General features: G+C 42.3%; 1 protein-coding gene and 1 pseudogene across 1 annotated transcript; both read left to right on the forward strand.

Annotated features, from left to right (window-relative positions):
• LOC109840038 lies at positions 11,201–13,654 on the forward strand (annotated as a pseudogene).
• Positions 20,333–21,952, forward strand: LOC109840048 (putative pentatricopeptide repeat-containing protein At1g56570; the record flags this gene model as incomplete). Its single annotated transcript, XM_020408544.1, has 2 exons — positions 20,333–20,972; positions 21,062–21,952. Coding segments are annotated over exons 1-2 (1,449 nt in total), but the record flags the coding sequence as incomplete, so codon positions are not given.

Genomic DNA, 21,953 nt, shown 5'->3' on the forward strand with positions numbered 1-21,953 from the left:
TTTTCGGTTCAGTCCGTGATTCGGTTCTGTGGTTGATTTATCCGGACTTGAATCGTTGACCTGATTTGGCAGTAAATCCGATTCCTGATTTGGCAGTAAATCCACTTCTGAGTTCGAGTCCGAAACTGATCTTGATTCGATCGTGATTCGTCCGAGTCCGCCTTTGGTTTGATGACTCGTTGACTCTTCGAACACTTGGCTTGATTCCGCACGCGAGTGGATTTATTCCGTTGTTTGCGTGCGGTTCATTAGCTTCGTAGCCTCGTTAATCTACTTCGTCGCGTATCGCTTGGCTTCGGCGTTGTGGGCTAACAATCGTGTCTGCATACGTCGCCCGATGGTCAGTTCGTCGAATCGGTGTTTTCGAGCTGTGTTAAGGGACCTATACGCAGTTTTATACGCCTACAGATACCCCCTCCAAAGTATTTTAGCCTCGTTCTTTTATAGAAGAGTCTGGAATACTTTGGAAATGATTGTCCCATTCTTCGGGATGTTTGGAGTGGCTTCTATTCTTGATTCCTTCAATCCTTCAGGCTATTCGGTGCTTTGTCGAACGTCTGTAAGGGTTCCGGTGCTGCATTTATTGTCTGACCATTGTCAGAAATTTGAACTTGAAGTCAATTCCTGATTTTCTGATTTTTAGCTCGTGCTTGTTGGTTGAACACAGAACTGACCTTCGAATGTTGGCGTTGAGTCTTTATTTGCGACGCGTTGTCCGGCGTAGTGTTGTTGAGTTATCCTTAAGAATATTTATGAAAAATATTCTCCAGGAACTTCTCAACCAAAAATAGGGAATAGTTTTATACTCATATACCACAGTTTAAACTCGTATACCCATTGGAGTTTTAAGAAGCAGTTTATACTCGTATACTTTTCGGAGTATTGATTTCTTCGTTGCAACGCATTGATCGGCGTTGACCTAGGGTTACACGTTGTCCGGCATTGACCTTAGGGTTTTGAACGTCGTACGTTGACTTTTTGATCGCAACGCGTTGAATGGCGTTGACCTAGGGTTACGCGTTGTCCGGCGTTAACCCTAGGGTTTCGAACGTCGTACATTGGCTGTTTGATTGCAACGCGTTGACTGGCGTTGACCTAGGGTTGCGCGTTGTCCGGCGTTGACCTTAGGGTTTTGAACACCGTACGTTGACTGTTTGATTGCAACGCGTTGACTGGCGTTGACCTAGGGTTGCGCGTTGTCCGGCGTTGACCTTAGGGTTTTGAACACCGTACGTTGACTTTTTGATCGCAACGCGTTGAATGGCGTTGACCTAGGGTTACGCGTTGTCCGGCGTTAACCCTAGGGTTTCAAACGTCGTACGTTGACTGTTTGATTGCAACGCGTTGACTGGCGTTGACCTAGGGTTGCGCGTTATCCGGCGTAGTGTTGTTGAGTTATCCTTAAGAATATTTATGAAAAATATTCTCCAGGAACTTCTCAACCAAAAATAGGGAATAGTTTATACTCGTATCCCTTATTGGAGTATTAAGAAGCAGTTTATACTCGTATGTTTGATTAGCCTTTACCGACTACCGTTTGAGTCGGGCTAGCATGCGGATTGTCGGAATCCGTTCCGCATGTAACGTTGTGCTAAGGGAATGAACTCCCTTAGACTTCGTGCTATGATGTCGAATACATAGACTTCGCCATTGTTACGGGAATAGGCTACCCGGCGACACGTGTTAGGTGTTGACTTTAGGATTTTTGGCTAACCCCCAGCCTTCAACGGGTTTGATTAGCCTTTACCGACTACCGTTTGAGTCGGGCTAGCATGCGGATTATCGGAATCCGTTCCGCATGTAACGTTGTGCTAAGGGAATGAACTCCCTTAGACTTCGTGCTATGATGTCGAATACATAGACTTCGCCATTGTTACGGGAATAGGCTACCCGGCGACACGTGTTAGGTGTTGACTTTAGGATTTTTGGCTAACCCCCAGCCTTCAACGGATTTGATGAGCCTTTACCGACTACCGTTTGAGTCGGGCTAGCATACGGATTGTTCAAGTCCGTTCCGCATGTGACGTTAAGCTAAAAGAGTTAACCCTTTTAGTGCTACGATCTTGAATACGTAGACTTCGTTTTTCTCCTGTGAAAAGAATACATAGACTTCGCCATTGTTACGGGAATAGGCTACCCGGCAACACGTGTTAGGTGTTGACTTTATCCCTACTTAGGTTTCGGGATAAAATACCCCAGACTGGTATTCTGGTGTCTTTTTCTACGGCGAAAGACTAAACCGGCGACGCGTGTTAGGCGTCGGCATATCCTTTCTTAGGATTCAGGATGAAATTCCCCATGCGTGTAAGGCATGGATTTTGGTGTTATTAATAACAACCTGCCGCAATGTTGAATATGCGGACGAGTGTTCTTTTTAACGGTTAGGAACTAACCGGCAGCGCGGGTTAAGCGCAGACTTATCCTTGCTTAGGTTTCAGGATAAAATACCCCAGAATCAGACTCTGGTGTCTTTTTGTGCGGAAAAAGACTAAACCGGCAGCGCGTGTTAGGCGCAGACTTATCCCTGCTTAGGATTCGGGATAAACTTCCTAGGATGAATCCTAGATTGATAGATTCTTAGAAAAGGTTGGTGCGGGAAAGGAAGAATTTTATATTCTATTTCCCGGTCTTCTTTTAGGGTGAAGGCGAACCCGAAAACAAGGAAGGAAGAATTTTATATTCTATTCCCTGATTCTGGAAAGGAAGAATTTTATATTCTATTTCCAGCGAAGAAGAAACTAGAAGTGGGGTGTCCACTCCGAGAATCTGGAAAATTTAGATAAACTTGCCTTTTATAGGATGGTTATCTAAACTGAAAAAAGAGTTCTTCGTTTATCGAAGTGAAACTTCAACTTCGGTTATAGCCATGAGAGGGCTTACCCAAAGAGAAGAAGAAGGGAGTTCTTTCGTTTATCGAAAGGAGACTCCGAAACAAGACCTCTTGTTCATGGAAAGAATCAAGAGGGCCAGAAAAACATTTTTGGTGGACTCATTGTCAATTGAAATTGATCAGTGAGGGATTTTGGTGGTGAAAATGATTTTGGGTTATCCTCTAGAATATTAAGTGTAATATTCTTCAAGGAACTTCCCGATAAATGAGTTATCCTGAAGGTACTAAGGATAGTAATTTTTCAGAAACTTCCCATTTATTGGCATTAATTGCCTGGCGCCCTCTGGAGTAATTAGGCGATATGCGCCGTTTGAGTAGACTATGTCTATCACAAACGGGCCTTCCCATTTGGGTTCGAATTTACCTTTCTTCTTGGAATTGAGGATTATCGGTCGGCGAGCAGCGAGGACCAGATCTCCTTCCTTGAAGCTTCTCTGTCGGACTCTTTTGTTAAAAGCCCTGGATATTCGGGCTTGATAAAACTCAATTTGTCGTTGAGCTCCCAAGCGCTTTTCATCCAACCTCTCGAGTTCTTCGAGACGTTTTTGATGCTGTTCTTCTGTCGTCATCTCAGTTGCGAGAGCGATCAGAAGTGACGGGATTTGAATCTCGTCTCAAAAATAACTCATAAGAGTTAGAGAATTTGACAATAATAAGAGAAAACATTCCGACATTCAGAGTTTGAACGTGAATTTCTTATTCATCACTTCTACAGTGACTAGGTTATCCCTAAGAATACTACACGTAATATCCTTCCGGGAACTTCCCATTATCCACCCCCAGCTTTCCTTGCAAAACTGGGTTCGACATTATAATCAGTTACATGACCAGGTTACCGGTCGGAGGATTGAGAAACAGTTTATACTCGTATACTCTTTGGAGTTTTAGGAAGCAGTTTATACTCTTATACCGGTCGGAGTTTTGCCATTCTCAATTGGCTTATCTGAACGATATGACGCCGGCTTCAACCAAGGTCTGAATGCTATTCTTGAGAGCAAAGAAATCCTTGGTGGGATGAACGACCCTCCTGTGGTATGCACAGTACTTTGGGTCCGTAGTGTTGTCAGCTTCCTCCTGATTTGTGATAGGTGGTAGCTTGATCTTGTTACCTTCAAGGAGGGATTCGAAGATGGCTGGAACGTCTTCGTCCTTGAAGGAATACTCTCTTTGGAGTCTCGGACCCGAAGTCTTTTGCTGCCTTCGGGATTGCTGTTGTGACGCTTGATTAGCACCACCAGTAGCTGCAGGTGTTTTGCCCTGGATTGCTGTTGTGACGTTTGATTAGCACCATCAGCAGCTGCAGGTGCCTTGCCCTTACCACGAGAGGCGAAGTTTGAGTTGAGCGGATTAACCATCGGTCGGTTCCTCTCGGCCTTCTTCCTTCGGAGGAAGCGTTCGGCTTGTTCACCGCGCACCTTCAAGTCTTTCCAAGTGTCAGACGGTGCTGTTCCCATCACTTCGAGGATGTCCAATGAAAGATTATTGTGACAAGTCTCGAGGATAAAGTCTTCACTGACCGGATCCCTGCAATTCATTGCTTTGTTTCAGAATCTCTTTACGAAGTTTTCAACTGTTTCACCATTTTTCTGCTTCTCGTCAAATAGTGTGCCAATTGAAATCTCGGTATCGTCGTCGAAGAAGTTTGTTAGAAACATATCCTCCATGTCATCCCAACTGCTGATACTCCCCGGCTTGAGGCGACGATACCAATCGAAGGCCGCTCCGCGAAGAGTGCCAACGAATGACCGCACCATCAGAGGCTCATTGCCAGAAATAATACCCAGGTGCGATTTGAAATAAATCAAATGCTGAGTGGGGGAACCCTTCCCATCGAACGGCGTGAAGTTAATCAGACTGAACTTCGCCGGATAGGGGATCGATTCCCACTCTCTTGGGTATGGACAGGGAATGCCTGTTTTCTTCGTCTCTTGAGCGGAGATCAATGTGTTGATTTTGCTCTCGAGATCTTTGATCTTCAAGTCTTCACTTGTATCTTCGTTGGCATCCTCGTTACCACCCCCTGTATTGACAGGAGGGTTATTGGCATTGTGAGCTTCATCCCTATCCGTGTGCTCCTCTTCCTGAACAACCTGGTTACGGCGGCTTGGTTCACCTCGCTGGTTCGTCAGTGCCTGAATTTGTTGCTCATGCATCTCTCTCATAGTCTGCATGGCCATCTGCATCTCAAACTTGAAACTTTCTTTCTGTTTAGCCAAAGCGTCTTCAAGCATCTTGGCCATTTCTTCCGCGCTTATCATAAATGACTCGCGGGGTTGTCCTTCGCTGGACACTGTATTGTCCGATGCGACAGCAGAGCAGGAATCCGATTCTTCATCTTCCGAAGGCAATCTTGTCCGAACCCTACCATAAGTTCCTCGTGCGATGGCTCCGGACTGCAGACGGGTTACACGCCGGGACGCTTCCAGAAACGATTTGAGATCAATCTGTGTCGATGTCTCTTTGCTGGTCATGTTGGCGGTGACCCTCGGAAATTCTCCGTCTTTAACCACCGTTCTTCTTTGCCGGAAACGCCTATACCTTGGTTTTGGCGTTTCGGTGCCGAGCCTTTCGAACACTGAAATTCTCTCGGGGACTACCTTGATGCAGTTGCATTGAGACAGTACCGCCCGAATGAGCTTTGAACAAGGGCACTGAGTTTCTAGCCTTCGAGGACTCCTCTTTCTGGCTTTGCTCGTACCCCCAGCATGATAGTACAGCTCGTCCGTTTGAAAGTCAGAGCAACCTATCGTGTGTTGGCACAATTTCTCAGGTATAACGTAATCATCATCAGACGATAACGTTTCCTTCTGAGAGCGAATTACCTTCTTCATTGCTTCCAGCACGTCCAACGCGAGGTTGTTGTGGTAGGTCTGGAGGATGAATTCCTCGGTGATCGGGTCCCGGCAATTCATCGCTTTGTTCCGGAACCTTTTGACGAAGGTGTCGACTAACTCCCCGTCCTTTTGTTTCTCGTCGAGCAACGTTCCGATGGATATCTCGGTGTCATCATCGAAGAAGTTAGCGAGGAATTTTGTCTCCATGTCGTCCCAGCTATTTACGCTTCCTGGCTTGAGGCGGCGGTACCAATCGAAGGCGGCTCCGCGAAGAGTGCCAACGAATGACCGCACCATCAGAGGCTCATTGCCGGAGATAATACCCAGGTGCGATTTGAAATAAATCAAATGCTGAGTGGGGGAACCCTTCCCATCGAACGGCGTGAAGTTAATCAGACTGAACTTCGCCGGATAGGGGATTGATTCCAATTCTCGTGGGTATGGATAAGGAATGCCCGTCTTCTTCACCTCTTGAGCAGAAATCCACGTATTGATATTGCTCTCGAGGTTTTTGATCTTCAAGTTTTCATTTGTATCTTCATTGGCATCCTCGTTACCACCCCCTGCATTGATAGGAGGGTTATTGGCGTTATGAGTTTCATTTGCACCTGTGTCCTCATCTTCCAGATTGTTCTGGTTACGACGACTTGGTTCACCTTGTTGGTTCCTCAATGCCTGGATTTGTTGCTCATGCATCTCTCTCATAGTCTGCATGGCCATCTCCATCTCGAATTTGAAACTTTCTTTCTGCTTAGCCAAAGCGTCTTCAAGCATCTTGGCCAAGCTCTCCTGTTGTTTAGCCATGGCTTCTTCGAGCATCTTGGCCACTTGTTCTGCGCTTATCATGAATGACTCACGGGGTTGTCCTTCGCTGGACACCATATTGTCTGATGCGACAGCAGAGCAGGAATCCGATTCTTCATCTTCCGAAGGCAATCTTGTCCGAACCCTAGACTCGAGATTATCTCGTGCCGATGTCCCTCTGCTGGTCATGTTGGTGGTGACCCTCGGAAATTCTCCATCTTCAACCGCCGTTCTTCTTTGCCAGAAACGCCTATGCCTTAGTTTTGGCGTTTCGGTACTAAGCCTTTCGGACACTGAAATTCTCTTGGGGACTACCTTGATGTAGTTGCACTCAGACAGTACCGTCCGAATGAGCTTTGAACAAGGGCACTGAGTTTCTAGCCTTCGAGGACTTCTCTTTCCTGCTTTGCTCGTACCCCCAGCACGATAGTACAGCTCGTCCGTTTGAAAGTCAGAGCAACCTATCGTGTGTTGGTACGATTTCTCAGGTATAACGTAATCATCATAAGACGATAACGTTTCCTTCTGAGAGTGAATTACCTTCTTCGGGCTTTCAAAAATTACGCGCCTCGAAACCGTTCCATGAACGAGAGGTCCACAAATTGAACGATCAAACCTTTAAACAGTTAGGATCGTCTCAAATTCCCATCTTGGTCAAACCTTTAAACAGTTAGGACCAAAGCCAAAATCCCCTCTCGATTCGTTCCATGAACGAGAGGTCCACAAATTGAACGATCAAACCTTTAAACAGTTAGGATCGTCTCAAATTCCCATCTTGGTCAAACCTTTAAACAGTTAGGACCAAAGCCAAAATCCCCTCTCGATTCGTTCCATGAACGAGAGGTCCACAAATTGAACGATCAAACCTTTAAACAGTTAGGATCGTCTCAAATTCCCATCTTGGTCAAACCTTTAAACAGTTAGGACCAAAGCCAAAATCCCCTCTCGATTCGTTCCATGAACGAGAGGTCCACAAATTGAACGATCAAACCTTTAAACAGTTAGGATCGTCTCAAATTCCCATCTTGGTCAAACCTTTAAACAGTTAGGACCAAAGCCAAAATCCCCTCTCGATTCGTTCCATGAACGAGAGGTCCACAAATTGAACGATCAAACCTTTAAACAGTTAGGATCGTCTCAAATTCCCATCTTGGTCAAACCTTTAAACAGTTAGGACCAAAGCCAAAATCCCCTCTCGATTCGTTCCATGAACGAGAGGTCCACAAATTGAACGATCAAACCTTTAAACAGTTAGGATCGTCTCAAATTCCCATTTGGTCAAACCTTTAAACAGTTAGGACCAAAGCCAAAATCCCCTCTCGATTCGTTCCATGAACGAGAGGTCCACAAATTGAATGATCAAACCTTTAAACAGTTAGGATCATCTCAGAACTCCCACTTGGTCAAACCTTACTACAGTTAGGACCAAAACCAAAATCCCCTTTCGATTCCTTCCATGAACGAGAGGTCCAGCTTCGATTTGTGCAATCAAAACTATAAAAGTTAAGATTGCTTCCAATCTCAATTGATCAAACCTTATTCAGATTCTCTGAATAGAAATCCCACTTCAAATTTCCTTTGTATCAGGAGATAGAATATAAAATTCTTCCTCTCCATCATCGGGTTTATCTCTACCAACAAACAAGAGATCAGGAGATAGAATATAAAATTCTTCCTCTCCATCATCGGGTTTATCTCTACCAACAAACAAGAGACCAGGAGATAGAATATAAAATTCTTCCTCTCCGATTCCGGGTTTATCTCTACCAACAAACAAGAGACCAGGAGATAGAATATAAAATTCTTCCTCTCCATCATCGGGTTTATCTCTACCAAAAAACAAGAGACCAGGCGATAGAATATAAAATTCTTCCTCTCCGATTCTGGGTTCATCTCTACCAACAAAAAAAAGAGACCTGAATACTCCAATAGGTACACGAGTCTAAACTGTTTTCCTACACTCAACAGGAAGTTTCTGGAGAATATTACTCAGAATATTCTTAAGAATAACCTGAATACTCCAAATAGGTATAAGAGTCTAAACTGTTTCCCTATCCTCAACAGGAAGTTTCTGGAGAATATCAGTTAAAATATTCTTGAGAATAACCTGACTACCCCTAAACGGGTATATGCAGTGTCAACTTGACGACAAGAGCTGATTTCACAAGTACAAGTTCCAGCTTTAATTCAAGATCTCTACAATGGACAAGCGATAAACGCGATGCCGGGAAGAATCTTAACTATTCTACAAAGCACTGAATAGATTGAGAGACAAAGAGATCAAAAGTTGAAGCCACCTACGGGTTCCTCTACACGATCTACTCAACCAAGCATTGAAAGGATCGTAAGTAAGATCTATCTTATCCAAAGCATCCCAGAACTCCTCTATAAAAGATTGAGTCTGGAATACTTTGGAGGGGGTATCTGTAGGCGTCAAAAAATGCTGAAAGATATCCAAATACAGCTCAAGAGGAAATCATCCAAAAAGGCAGAAAAAACACAAGTCTTGACTGTCTCGCCGTGCGAGACAGACTTGACTGTCTCGCCGCGCGAGACAGTCTTTACTGTCTCGCGGGCGAGACAGACTTTTACTGTCTCGCCCACGCGAGACAGTCTTTGCTGTCTCGCCGTGCGAGACAGAATTTACTGTCTCGCACGTGAGACAGCTTTCAGATGGTCAAAACTACCTTTGCAACTGCCCTACACGTGGCCACTAACTGTTCAAGAACGTGGGAAACGTCGAGACAGCAAACACTGTCTCGCCCGTCGAGACAGCAAAAGCTGTCTCGCGAACATGTTTTCTGCCAACTGTTCTTGGAGGTTATAAATACCCTCCTAAGGCCATTTTTCCAAAGGGGCTGATCATTTTGAGCAATCCAGAGCAATCCAGAGCAGAGAGAGAGCAGAGGTGTTGATCTTACGGCCAATCCTTGAAATTGAGCTTTGACTTGATTTCAATAAGAACGACTATCTTACATCGATAAGATATCGTTTCAATTTCTCACTTCGATAAATGAAGTCAGAATCATAAACCTTTCACGGTTCAATCAGAATCTGTGACTTGGTGGTCCACGAGTCAAAGCGCTCCCGGCACAGGCAAAGATCCCACACAAGCAGCGATCCAAGCAACGATCCTGCGTTTATTTTCTCAAGAGTTGTAATTTTCTTTTTGTTGTGTAAAAGAGTCTTATAAAAAGGCTGTTTTCTTTGAATTTATTATAATCGACCGAAGATATAATGAATTCGACAACAAAACCAACTTTTGACGAAAACAGAGATGAGCCATCATTTTGCAAGTAGGCTTCCTCTTTGATTGCTTCTTTAGTTTTTTGAAGCATGGGGTGGTTCAGATGAGGATATCATATCTATGGAGTCAGATGAGCTACTGATGGTCTGGGGGATTGTATGTGTCTGATGATTGGGGTTGCGAGTAGATGTTGGGGCCTCTAGTAGAGAAGGAAAAGATTCTGAGAGATGTGCCCATGAGTCATTAATACTACGGATAGGGACCCCCTTGAATACAACCTCTATGAGATCTTTTGGAGCCGCTATATGAGTGGCTGAGATAGGAGTTGGTTCATGGAGGGGGCCTTTGAAAACTTCCTTCATTCTCGCTACTTATGAGATTACCTTTTTGCCCTTGGTGTCAGGAAGTAAGGCAGAGCCTCCGACACCCTTGGACCTCACTAGCGGGGGACGCTGCAGGGACTTCTTGAGATCAGCATTATCCATGATCCCTCCATCTGATGAGATATATATAAGGGGAACCTTCTTTATGAACAAAATTCTTGAATTATTCCAGGCATTTTCCTTTACTCTCTGAGAGTGGTTTACCTACCACTTTGAGCTAGACTTTGCTTTTAATAAGAGTTCAAAATCAGGAGAAGCATAGTGGAATATGAAAGAGCGAGGAATCTCTGAGATATCATGAATGATGAGCATAACCTGGAATTCTCTTGCTCTCTTTTTGATAATTACATCATCTGTTGTTGTGATGACGTCGCCAATGTCCCATAGAAGTTGTGTCAGGGATTCTGTATCCCATAGATGCATTTGGAGGTTGGAGATCTCAACCAAGCCATAGATGAACTTGGGAAGTGGATTGAGCCCTAACATCTTAGACCATGGAACAAAGATACCTCCAAAGGTACTCACGTCAAAAAACTCCCTAGAGAATGCAAGATCAAGAGTTTCTCATTTAGAAATCGGATGAAGTACGAAGTGGGGGAGGTCGGTCTGATTTCGTAAATCCATCCGTCCACTTTAAGGTGAAATTTCAGGTTAGCAATCAACTCCTCAAGAGTGGGGTTTCCCACTTGAAGGGTGAAGAATCCATAGCACAAAATGGTCCCCATATTTTCAATCACCGAGTCTGGATGAACAAGGGAGGCGGTTCAAATTAAGGATGGTGGGTTGATGGATGGGAGGAGTGGATTCTTTTTACTAGGGCAACAAACAAAGTTGTGCCAATACTGTTACATGCAAAGCACCTAAAGTCACTGAGTTTGCAGAATCTCGCCATATGTGATCTATCTCCACAAAGAAAGCACCTTTTAGGTTCGATTGAAGGAGGAGAACCGAGAAGAGGTTGGATCTACGCTACTTCCTCTTTTTTACCACTTTGATCCAACCTTCTTCAGGAAGCGGGATAATGCCCTTTTGACTGAGAGGGATGGAGGGTTTCGATGGAATGAATGTATGGCCCTTGGAGCATGGTCCGCAAAATATGAGAAGAAGAGAGAAGGGGTTGATTAATTTAGAGGACATAGTAACATGGAAGAGGGCGGAGAATGGTTTGTTGTATGGTAGGGGAATGTGAAGGTGGTTTTTGGTGGTGCTGGAGGCGGAGAGGCGGTGGATAGGGGAGTAATGGTGATGTTACCTTCTTGGATGGTGACAAGTCGACGGTGCTTCCAGTCTCGCGCTGCCGCTTGTTCAAATTGCCTACCGAATCGCAACGAATGAAAGTATTATTTACCACCCTTATTAATAAGTGAGAGTTTATTTTATCCAATTTATATTTTCTTGACATAGTAAATGCATCAAACAGCCTTATTAGCTCCAAAGATGGATGAGAAGACTAATTAATAAAATTTCACCAATCTCATAACAAGCCATTGACATTTTTATGCGCATGTCGATCAGTCGGGCATTTTGAGTCAACCTCCTCAATGGAATTAAGCCTACCATCCCTAGCTCTGGCATATCCTCAAAGACTCGGCTTATTAGCTCCGATTTAACGAATCAAAAAAAATAAAATAAAACCAAGTATAATAAATAATTAAAACAAGTCCAAGTTGACAGAGCAAGAGAAGTCCAAGTGAGTGACAAAACCACATAGAATAGAAACCAAAGAAAACACAGCAGAAAGACCAAAAGAGAGAAGTAACACTTTCGAGTGGAAAAGTCAAACTTCAAAGCCCTTCCCACGCTGTCCTCAGCTAAAATAGCCAGCTTAATTAATAATATATATTAATTAGAACCCCCCCTCCCCCCCACTTTTTTCTTTATCTTAAGGATTTAATTAATTTAACAATTAATCCCATTTGCGGCTTTGTTTCTATCCATCACATGTCTCTTTTCCCACACCTTCTATAAAAACCCCCCCACTCTTCTCCTAACCCCCTTTTCATCGCATAACTCCAAACCCATCCAATCCCCCTCTCTCTCTCTCTCTAGCTTTCTCTCTCTAAGTGCTCCATATATCGTTTCCTTCGTACGAAATTAAACTATATCCATGGAGTTCGTCGGAGGCGCGCCACCGCGCATTAGCACCAGCCGAAGAAGACGCAGACCTACGGCGGGCGTCCGTGGACGGTCGAAGAGGACCTCGTCCTGCAGAACTACATAATTACCCACGGCGAAGGGCGGTGGAACTCCCTCGCTCGTTGTGCAGGTACGTGCTTATAGATAAGGGTTTTTCTATAGAGTGTTCATGCGCAATTCACTTCTCTCTATCTCTCTCCTCTCTTATAGAGTGCCCATGGGCACTCTGTAGAAAAACTCTATAGATAAACATGCAACGGCACGGCCCGTAGTTAATCATGTGCTGATTACCATTTTGAGTCGTGTGGTTTTTCGCTAATTACGTGCTAATTAATTACAGGGTTGAAGAGAACGGGCAAGAGCTGCAGGCTGAGATGGCTCAACTACCTAAGGCCGGACGTTCGGCGCGGTAACATTACCCCCGAAGAACAGCTCCTTATCCTGGAGCTACACTCCCGATGGGGCAACCGGTAATTTCCCCTCACGAAAATTGTGGGCCTCCTCGCTTTACTTTTCAGCCCCTGATACAAGTCTTTCGTTCGCAGATGGTCGAAGATCGCGCAACATCTGCCGGGGAGGACCGATAACGAAATAAAGAACTACTGGAGGACTAGAGTGCAAAAACACGCGAAGCAGCTGAAGTGCGACGTCAACAGCAAGCAGTTCAAGGACGTAATGAGGTATCTCTGGATGCCGCGGCTGCATCGAAAGAATTCGGGCGGCGAACGGCTCGGGCGGCGCGCGGCGGAGTACCAGAACCTCGCGCCTGCGTGGGCGGTGACCGGACCGCGGCCTCGGGCCGGCGAGGCGCAGCTGTCCCCTCCGAGTACGGTCACCGCCGGTGAGGATAAAGGCGGCGGCGGCGTTCAGCTGCGGCCAGTTCGACAATAGCGAGTATTGGAGTAACTGGACCGAGGTGGACACGACGAGCTCTTGCGGTAACCCTACCGGGAGGTTACCGGACTTCGACTGCTGGTCGAACGGCGACTTTTGTGAAAATTTGTGGAGCATGGAGGATGACTGGTTGATTCAGCAACAGCAATTATAAAAAAAAAAAATGGGTGGGAATTTAGAAAATGTAGAAAAGGGAAGAAAAAAAAAATTGAGTGAAAAAGGGAAAGGTTTTATTTTGTTTAATTAGTGGAGGAAGTAGGAAGGAGAGGTATGGGGAGTTTTAACATTTCCATTCTCTTTCTTTTCTTAGCCCTTTTTTTTCTTTTTTTTTTCTTTTTTTAGGATGTAAGTTTGAGTGTTTATTATCACATTTTTTTTAAAGTTGAAGTGTAAGATTAATACTTTCCTGTAAAATTGGGTGCTTGGATTTCCAATAAAGTACTTGTGAATTATTATGTGTGTTCAATATTTTGAGTTGTGTATATTTTTAAGAGCATAACATAAGCAAAATGATTAAAGTTTGGCCTGATTAATTAATGTACTTTCCACTTATTAATTGTATGCCACTGATTATTTTATTTGAACGATTTATTCTAAATTTAGCAAGTGAAATATGCATATATGCATCAAAACGGAATCTGAAAAACTACGTTATGTGCTAAAAGAACTATTTTTGAAGGGAAAAAAAAAATTCAAATCAGAGTCTGCATTCATCATATCTAAAAAAGTGAGGTTAGATATTAGGCACGTTCATAGTTGGCCTCACATCTATTGACCTTAAACCAATATAATTTCATTCTTTTTTTATCAACGCGCGCATTTTTTTTATAATATCTAAATATTGATATGGGCTTTGCTACAAGCTCCAAAATATGAGACTAATATGAGAGACAGGTGACGTGACCTCTTTTTATTACATAATGAGCTGGTCATCATTAATAATGACCAGCTCATTATGCAATAAGAGGGCGACACCTCACATGTCCTCCATATTGGTCCCATATTTTGGATCATTGGGGAATTTTTCACATACATAATAGCTATATATATTTGCATTCTATCGATTATTGGTACTGAATCATCCATAGATATTTCCTTTTGCTAACTTAGAAAGGAAAATTTTCAAGTGTCTTAGCCTGCATATCCACAATTATTTTAATATTTTTTTATATACTATATATGCTCTACTTAAATAAGAGATTAGATTAGCACATAACAAAAGTTGCAAAAAAATTTTGACAACATTAATATATGCAATTATTTGTTCATATGTTAAAGAAAATTTACCATCATTTATCACAAAATCTACAAATCAATTTTATAAACTATTTCCTATTCATATTCAATAATTCAAGTATTTGGCCGTAGTGGTCCTCGGCTGCCGTGTTCTTTTGTAACCGGTCATACATTATGAACCCAATCTGGACCATGTTGTCACTGGTTTAAGGAGCAACACGAAATAGATAACATTGTTAATTAATGGCTTAACAATAGTATCCCAATTACTAAAAAGCTAATAATTAATTAACAATAAAAAGCTGGAAATATTATGCGCACGTGATGGCTTGTCTTGCAATAATTAATCAATGTTTTTGAGTGTATGCCATATCAACTTATCAAGTTCAGTGTATTCTCCTAAAGTTGTGTACCGCGTGAATCAAGTTCAAAAATCTTTTCCAATAGATTACTTAGTAGTTCATATAATAAGATTGTGGAAGACTTGGGTTAAGTCTTTGAGCCCATCTCCTTAATCTTGATTAATTAATTTAAAGTTCTTATGAGTTGATTAAACTTGAAATTAATTTAAATTTCTTTCTAAAAAAACAAGCGAAAGTAGTGTACTGTATTTTCATTATGGAATTTTGACGTAATTATTTAAAGTTGATATAGTTTATGGCACAATAACGCCCACAGTATATTTTTTTGGAGTTAAGAGCGGTAAAAAAAAATATCTATCATTAAGATATGAGTCTATATATAATCGTGAAGATCAGAATAAATTTTGGTGGTCAAAATCTTGGGTCTGTTCATCCACTCGCTTTTAGTGTTAGCCAGTCGAAAACTATAGCTAGCCAAATTAAATAATTTTGAACAACACTATAGTCAAAATAGGAGGAAACATCTTTTGACATGCCCCAATAATTTAATAATTAGTGAAAGTGCTTTTAGTGCTAATGTTTCTTCAAACCTCATTAACCTCCCCTCTCCTAACGTAAGCCATTGCCCAAGCACCTGATCACCTCATCCTAAATCAAACTAATAATTTGACGATGGTCCCACTTTCGAAAAAAATATTCTCTATTTTTCTAAAAGCGGCAACACATGAACAATTTCTAATTTTTTTGAAGAAAAAAACAGCGAGAGGTTCCATGGTTCTTATATATATATATATAATATATATATATATATATATATATATATATGAGAAAAATGGTATACTTCGGTACAAGGATCCTTGGTAGTGATGTGGACACATCTTGTCCATACATCACACCTTGAAGATGGCAGCCTCACAACTTCAAGGTGTGATGTATGGACAAGATGTGTCCACATCACTACCAAGGATCCTTGCGCCCAAGTATACCCATATTCAAGTATACCCATATTCCTCATATTGAGATATATATATATATATATTATATATATATATATATATATATATATATAATATATATATATATATATATATATATATATTATATATATATTATATATATTTATGATTGCGCGCCGCCAAAAGATTAATAGATACAAAATTAACAAAAAGAACCAAAGATCATAGGAACTAAGAGTAGAGTTGGTTGGTAAGCAACGGACCTTGTCGTCAATTCTGCACGGGTTCCGTCCATCCTAAAAAGCAGGAACCGTACATGTCTAAAGAGTGACACTGAAAATATACAAGAAAAGCTACTGCTGACTGAAAGGATAACACACTACAAAAGGAAAAACGAGGATATTAGAAATTCTCACCAACACCATATTAAAGTGAAAAAAGAAAAAAAAGGTAAATTTGAAAATCCCTCGGCTGATCGCTCCTGGAGGCTTTTGCGCACAAAACACCATATTGGACTTCAAAATATATTATATTACACGTTCCTGAAGCATTAAATAACCCCATTAATTGACGACATGTTCAGATATTGAATTGTCGCAAAAAATCGAAGTTTGCGAAGAAAAAAATTTTGGACGGGGATTTTCCGGGGTTTTTTTTTTCGCATTGCACGTGTGATGAACTGGCACGCGCGCGCGGCCGAAAAAACGCATCCAACCGGCTCTTGGATGGTTGCTGCACGGACACGTGTCGTATAGATCCGTTTGCCGCCGGGGGACCACTGGCGAGACCCGGAGGCGACACGGATCCTCGGACACGTGAGCGTTCGCAGGAACAAGCTGGTCAGCACGTGGCGGTGGTCAACACGGACGCCAGTCTCTGACCCCGAGCCTTTCAAGGTCAACGAGATATGATGCGCGGGGATACGATATCGCGGCCTGTTACGTAATCAGGGGAAACACTCCTAAGTTTTATCTCACTAGGACGCGTTTGGTTCCGTTTTTTCGAAGGGGGGGAAGCTGTCAAAGTGTCAGAACTTTGGCCGCTTTCTCCCAAAATCGTCTCTTAAAGAGGGGATTTTGGAAGAAAGCTGCCAAAGTTCTGACACTTTGACAGCTTTCTCTCATTTTTCCCTTCAAAAAAACCGAACCATTAAAAAAACACTAATTTTTCATTTATACTAGAACGTATTGAACTTAATGGTTTAAAGAAAACTCATGGAGAAAACATCTAAGGGTTAAATGAAAGCCTTAGATTGTGAAAAAAAATGAAAGCCTCTTTCCTCATGTGAGATCTCAAATCTCAACAAACTACCCAAGAGAAGTATTAATCCTACCAATGCTTTCTACAAGCATTGAAGCAACTATTCATGGCCACGAACTGTTTAGGGAGCAGCATAATTATTGGCGCCAACAATTTGGTGAAGGTGTGACATAAAACTACGAGACACGTACGTACGTTTGTGACCTTGCTCCCTTAGTTCTTTACATGGAGATTATTCTCATGGCCAATGTTAATCTAGTTAGGAGTGCATCTGGATTGAGTTAGGCTTGGATCAAATTAAAATGTGCTATAGGTTGAGAGTGACCTTAGCCATGTGTGTGCAAAGTTTTTGGTCAATTGGTAGTTAAACAAGAGTTCAATTCTTGGGTAATTAATCTACTCCTCTATACAAATGGGAGAACCCAAGATTCACTATTCATACTACAGTAACATACATTGTAGCATTATTAGTGCAGCAAACATGAAACTGAACACTGTAGCAATTTTTTTTAAAAAAATGTTATTGTAGCACACGGGAATACTGTAGCATTTGAAAACTGTAGCAAAGACGGGAACTATAGCAATTTAAAAAATCTAAAAAATATTACTACAGCATTTAAAAATCAGGATTACTGTAGCGGGGGGAAAATGATATGACGTGCTTTGCACAGTGTTCACCACTAGTTAATTAGTAATAATAATAAAACCAATACTTGAGGTGTCTCCAACGAAACCCTCAATAATTTGTTTTTCCCGCTGAACTTCAAAAACTTTCCTAACATAATACCGAAAGTGATGGAAAATGCACTCATGAAAATGAAAAAAAATCCTCGTTAATAACTTTTTTTTGCAAAATACACCCTCACATTAGGTAATTTGCAAATAAACCCTGCCCCCCTCTCCCTCTTCTCCCAACCCCTGACCCTATCCATTTTTTAATAAACACTCCAAAGTGTTGTTTGCAAATAAACCCTCGCCTCAGATTTCTATCTGTTCATACGAGTTAAATTCTTTGTCAATCCAATCTAGATTTTTTTGGATTTTTATCTTCTCTCAAGCAATTTCCCACCCATGTCAGTTGTCTACTTTCTCATCTTTGCGTGAAAAAATAGTACATGGTCCGAAAGAGAGAAAAGGCCAAGAGAAAATCACCACCAAATTAAGCTCAAAATGCACTAAAAAATCACCACTTTCACATGTCAAACAACATGGTTTCCTATTAATGGCGCTATGGTGTCCTCTTTCCTTACAAGATATTGCCTTTAAATTTTAGAAAGAATTTCCAACAAGCAAGAAATTTGAAGGAGATGTATCGATTACCATACTATTCAAAGTATTAACTTATGATGGAATCTTGTCCATTTGCAACCAATGATTAGAAGATTCAAAGATATATGCCACCAAAGGTACAACCTCTCTTTGCCCCACATTGTAGCAATCTATGGGAGCCACACAATGTTTTTTTTTTGGATATCTATAACCTAACATGGTGATGGGGGGATAACATAGGTAGTTGATGATTGAGAGCTTGGTGATGTTTAAGCGAGATATTGATTGAGAGCTTGGTGATGTTTCACTGGATGACCTCTGGATCATTTCTAAGCCTTTTACAGGTGATGAGGTATGGGGTGCTCTTTGATCTATGGGCCCTTCTAAGGCACCCGGCCCAGATGGCTTCCATGCATCCTTTTTTCAGTCCCAGTGATCTGTTATTTGCCTAGATATTTCGGCTGCATGTTTGAAGATTCTAAATGGGGGCTCGTCTATCAGGTCTTGGAATAAAATCAATGTGGTTCTCATCCCCAAAAAGGATTCACCTGAGACCGTGGCAGATTTTAAACCTATTGGTCTACGTAATGTGGTCTACAAGATTGTCACGAAAACCATTGCTAATAGGCGGAAGTGAGTTCTTGGCGGATTGATCGGATGCTTTCAGAGTGCTTTTGTCCCAGGGAGATCTATTCAGGACAATGTCATTGTTGCTTTTGAACTTCTCCACACATTGTAAAAAAGGAGACGGGGTCAGTCTGGCCATATCATCAGACAGCCCTAGGTGTTTGTTAGGGTGAGGGTTAAAGCGAACTTACTTATAAGCTTTATATATTTCAAAATTTTGCTCGAATCTAGTTGTCATTATTGCTATACGTAAGTATTTCACTAGTAAGGCTCTCATATCAAGGGACATTGACTTCTGATTTTGATGTCGGAATCATACCCACCTACGAATTTTTTTTTAAAGGTACTGAATGTATCAAACTTAGGGGACGAGCACAACTTAGATTAGGGTTCATGCTATTCTCTTTGTGCCCTAAATGTGATCATCTATGCTTGCTCTTTAGGAGAAAGCACCCCACATTGGTTGGAAAAGGGAAAGACAAGCTTTGAGCTGTGTCTTCCCCACTTTACAAAGTAGGCATCCATTGCTTTTCATGCCGACTCCTATTCCACAAAAATACACGTATTCCTATAAGTTTTTCAATCACGTGTTTTAACTCCTAATAGTTTAATTCTTATCGAATATAAAATTACAATTTGTGACGTTTTATGTAAGTTTGGAATTTCATTTGTTATGAAGTCTTTTGAGATGATATCAAGAACTCCTGAATTCAAAATGTCACCGGTCATGTAGTTAACGCAGAGGTAAGAAAATGACCGTGCGAAAAACATATTCATCACAAAAAGTAATCTCAATGAGCAGAAGCATTAGAGGATAAACATAATTGTCAATGCTCACCAGTTTGATATATTGAATTTGTGATTTATCCACTTAAAAAAGGAAAAAAAAATCATTGACGCAATTACTATTTTTTATTCCCAAAGAGGGGGGGAGGGAGTAGGGGAAAGAACATGAGCTTTGTCCTAACAGAAAGCCCAAAAAAATTAGTTAGCAAACGTAGTGGCCCATGGGCTTCACAAATGTTTTGCCTTATTTATGGGTCTAATTGAGCTAATATTCAAGTTTTTTCGTTAAAATAATTTGTTATCCTTCGACCTTAATGATTCTTAGGCCAAAATGTTAAGTGCGATTCGTTGTTTATTCTCTCTAATTAAGTAAGGGGAAAAAATGAAAAGGGAAAAAAAAAATCTATAGTTAAGCTAGCGGAAAATTTTGGGCTCGGACCACTTACCTATTGAGTTCATAGTTTGGATATCTATTTTATTAGCTAATAATTCTTTAAAAATTTGGGAAAAACTAAAACTAAAACTACCTTTCAAACTTCAAAGCTCGTTAGAAATCAAAATTTCAAATACTAATGATTTGGGGGGTAGTTTTGCCAATAAAAAGCCCTCAAACTTCAAGGCTCGGCCCAATATGGAGTTCATAATTTGCAAATACTGACCCTTAAGCCCCTCTACGTATTGAGTTGAACCTAGTTGGACTTCAGATTAGGAATGAAGCCGAGCCCATAAAATGACAAAAATACCCTTCAAAGTTCATTACAGATCCTCTCCCGCCAAATCCAAACCAAATCCAAACCTCTCTCTAATTTCATGCACAAACCTCATCAAATCATGCTGCGACTCAGGGGCGGTATCTGCCGCCCGCCGCCTGTTTGAAGAAATGACGGAAAGAGACGTAGTCGTCTGGACCGCGATGATATCGGGTTACACATCCAATAACCAATACACGAATTCATGGGCCTTGTTCAAAAACATGCTCTCTCATGATGTAAAGCCCAACGCATACACGCTCTCGAGCGTTCTCAAGGCCTGCAAAGGGCTCGAAGTGAGCCCGAGAACGGCCCATGGGATAACCGTGAAGCTGGGCTTCGATGAGGTAGCGCACGTGCAGAATGCGCTTATTGATGCATATGCGGCGATGGGAGGGGAGGGGGTTGGGGATGCGATGACTGTGTTTGAAGGAATTGAGGAGAGGAATGTTGTGGCGTGGACGACTATGATTGCGTCTTATGCACGGTGGGGAGATGCACGTGCTGCAATTCGAGTGTATCAGAGGATGATGACTCAGGTAACTAGGTTATAAGAAGTAAAATAACATCTCAAACTGACTGAATGATCTCTTGGATTCTATCATCAGATCGATTTTTGTCGAAACAGGAGGGGGCTGAATCGAACCCGTTCACTTCCTCCATCGCAATCCATGCCTGCGCTTCCATGGCTGACCTGACCCTTGGCACGCAGCTCCACTGCTCTTCATCAAAATCGGGGCACGTGCACAGTCTGCCGGTGTCCAACGCCATCATCGACCTGTACTTCAGATGCAACTGCGTATCAGAAGCAAAACGGTATTTCAGGGAAATGCATCAAAGAGATCTTGTCACTTGGAACACCATGATCGCTCGTCTCGACCAATGTGGGTCCCATGAGGCGATAACTCTGCTGTCCGAGATGAGCCTGCACTCTCTAGAGCCTAACTGCTTCACATTCACCAGCATTGTCTCAGCCTGCGCTCGCCTCGCCCTCCTAAACTGTGGCCAGCAAGTGCATGCATCCATTATAAGAAGAGGCTTTTCCCAAAATCTACAGGTATCGAATGCACTTGTCAACATGCACACAAAATGCGGAAGTATCATCGACTCGATCAAAATCTTCGACGAGATGTCTCATAAGGACATAGTATCCTACACGTCGATGATGGTAGGTTACGGATGCAATGGCTACGCCAAAGAAGCGATAGATTTGTTCGAAGAAATGACTTCTTTCGGAATCCAACCAGATCCCGTCGTGTTTATAGGCCTGTTAAGCGCCTGCAGCCACGCTGGACTCGTCGACGAAGGCCTGACCTACTTCAACCGAATAACTACAGAATACAACGTTAAACCAAATAAGGAGGTTTACGGGTGCGTCGTGGATCTCCTAGGGCGAGCGGGGAGAGTCGAAGAGGCGTATGAGCTGATAGAATCGATGCCATTTGAGGCCGACGAGTCAATTTGGGGGGCGTTGCTCGGGGCTTGTAGGGTTCATAGGAAGGTCGGGCTGGGGAGATTGG

Source organism: Asparagus officinalis, chromosome 5 (genome assembly GCF_001876935.1).
Source record: "Asparagus officinalis chromosome 5, Aspof.V1, whole genome shotgun sequence".
NCBI lineage: Eukaryota > Viridiplantae > Streptophyta > Magnoliopsida > Asparagales > Asparagaceae > Asparagus > Asparagus officinalis.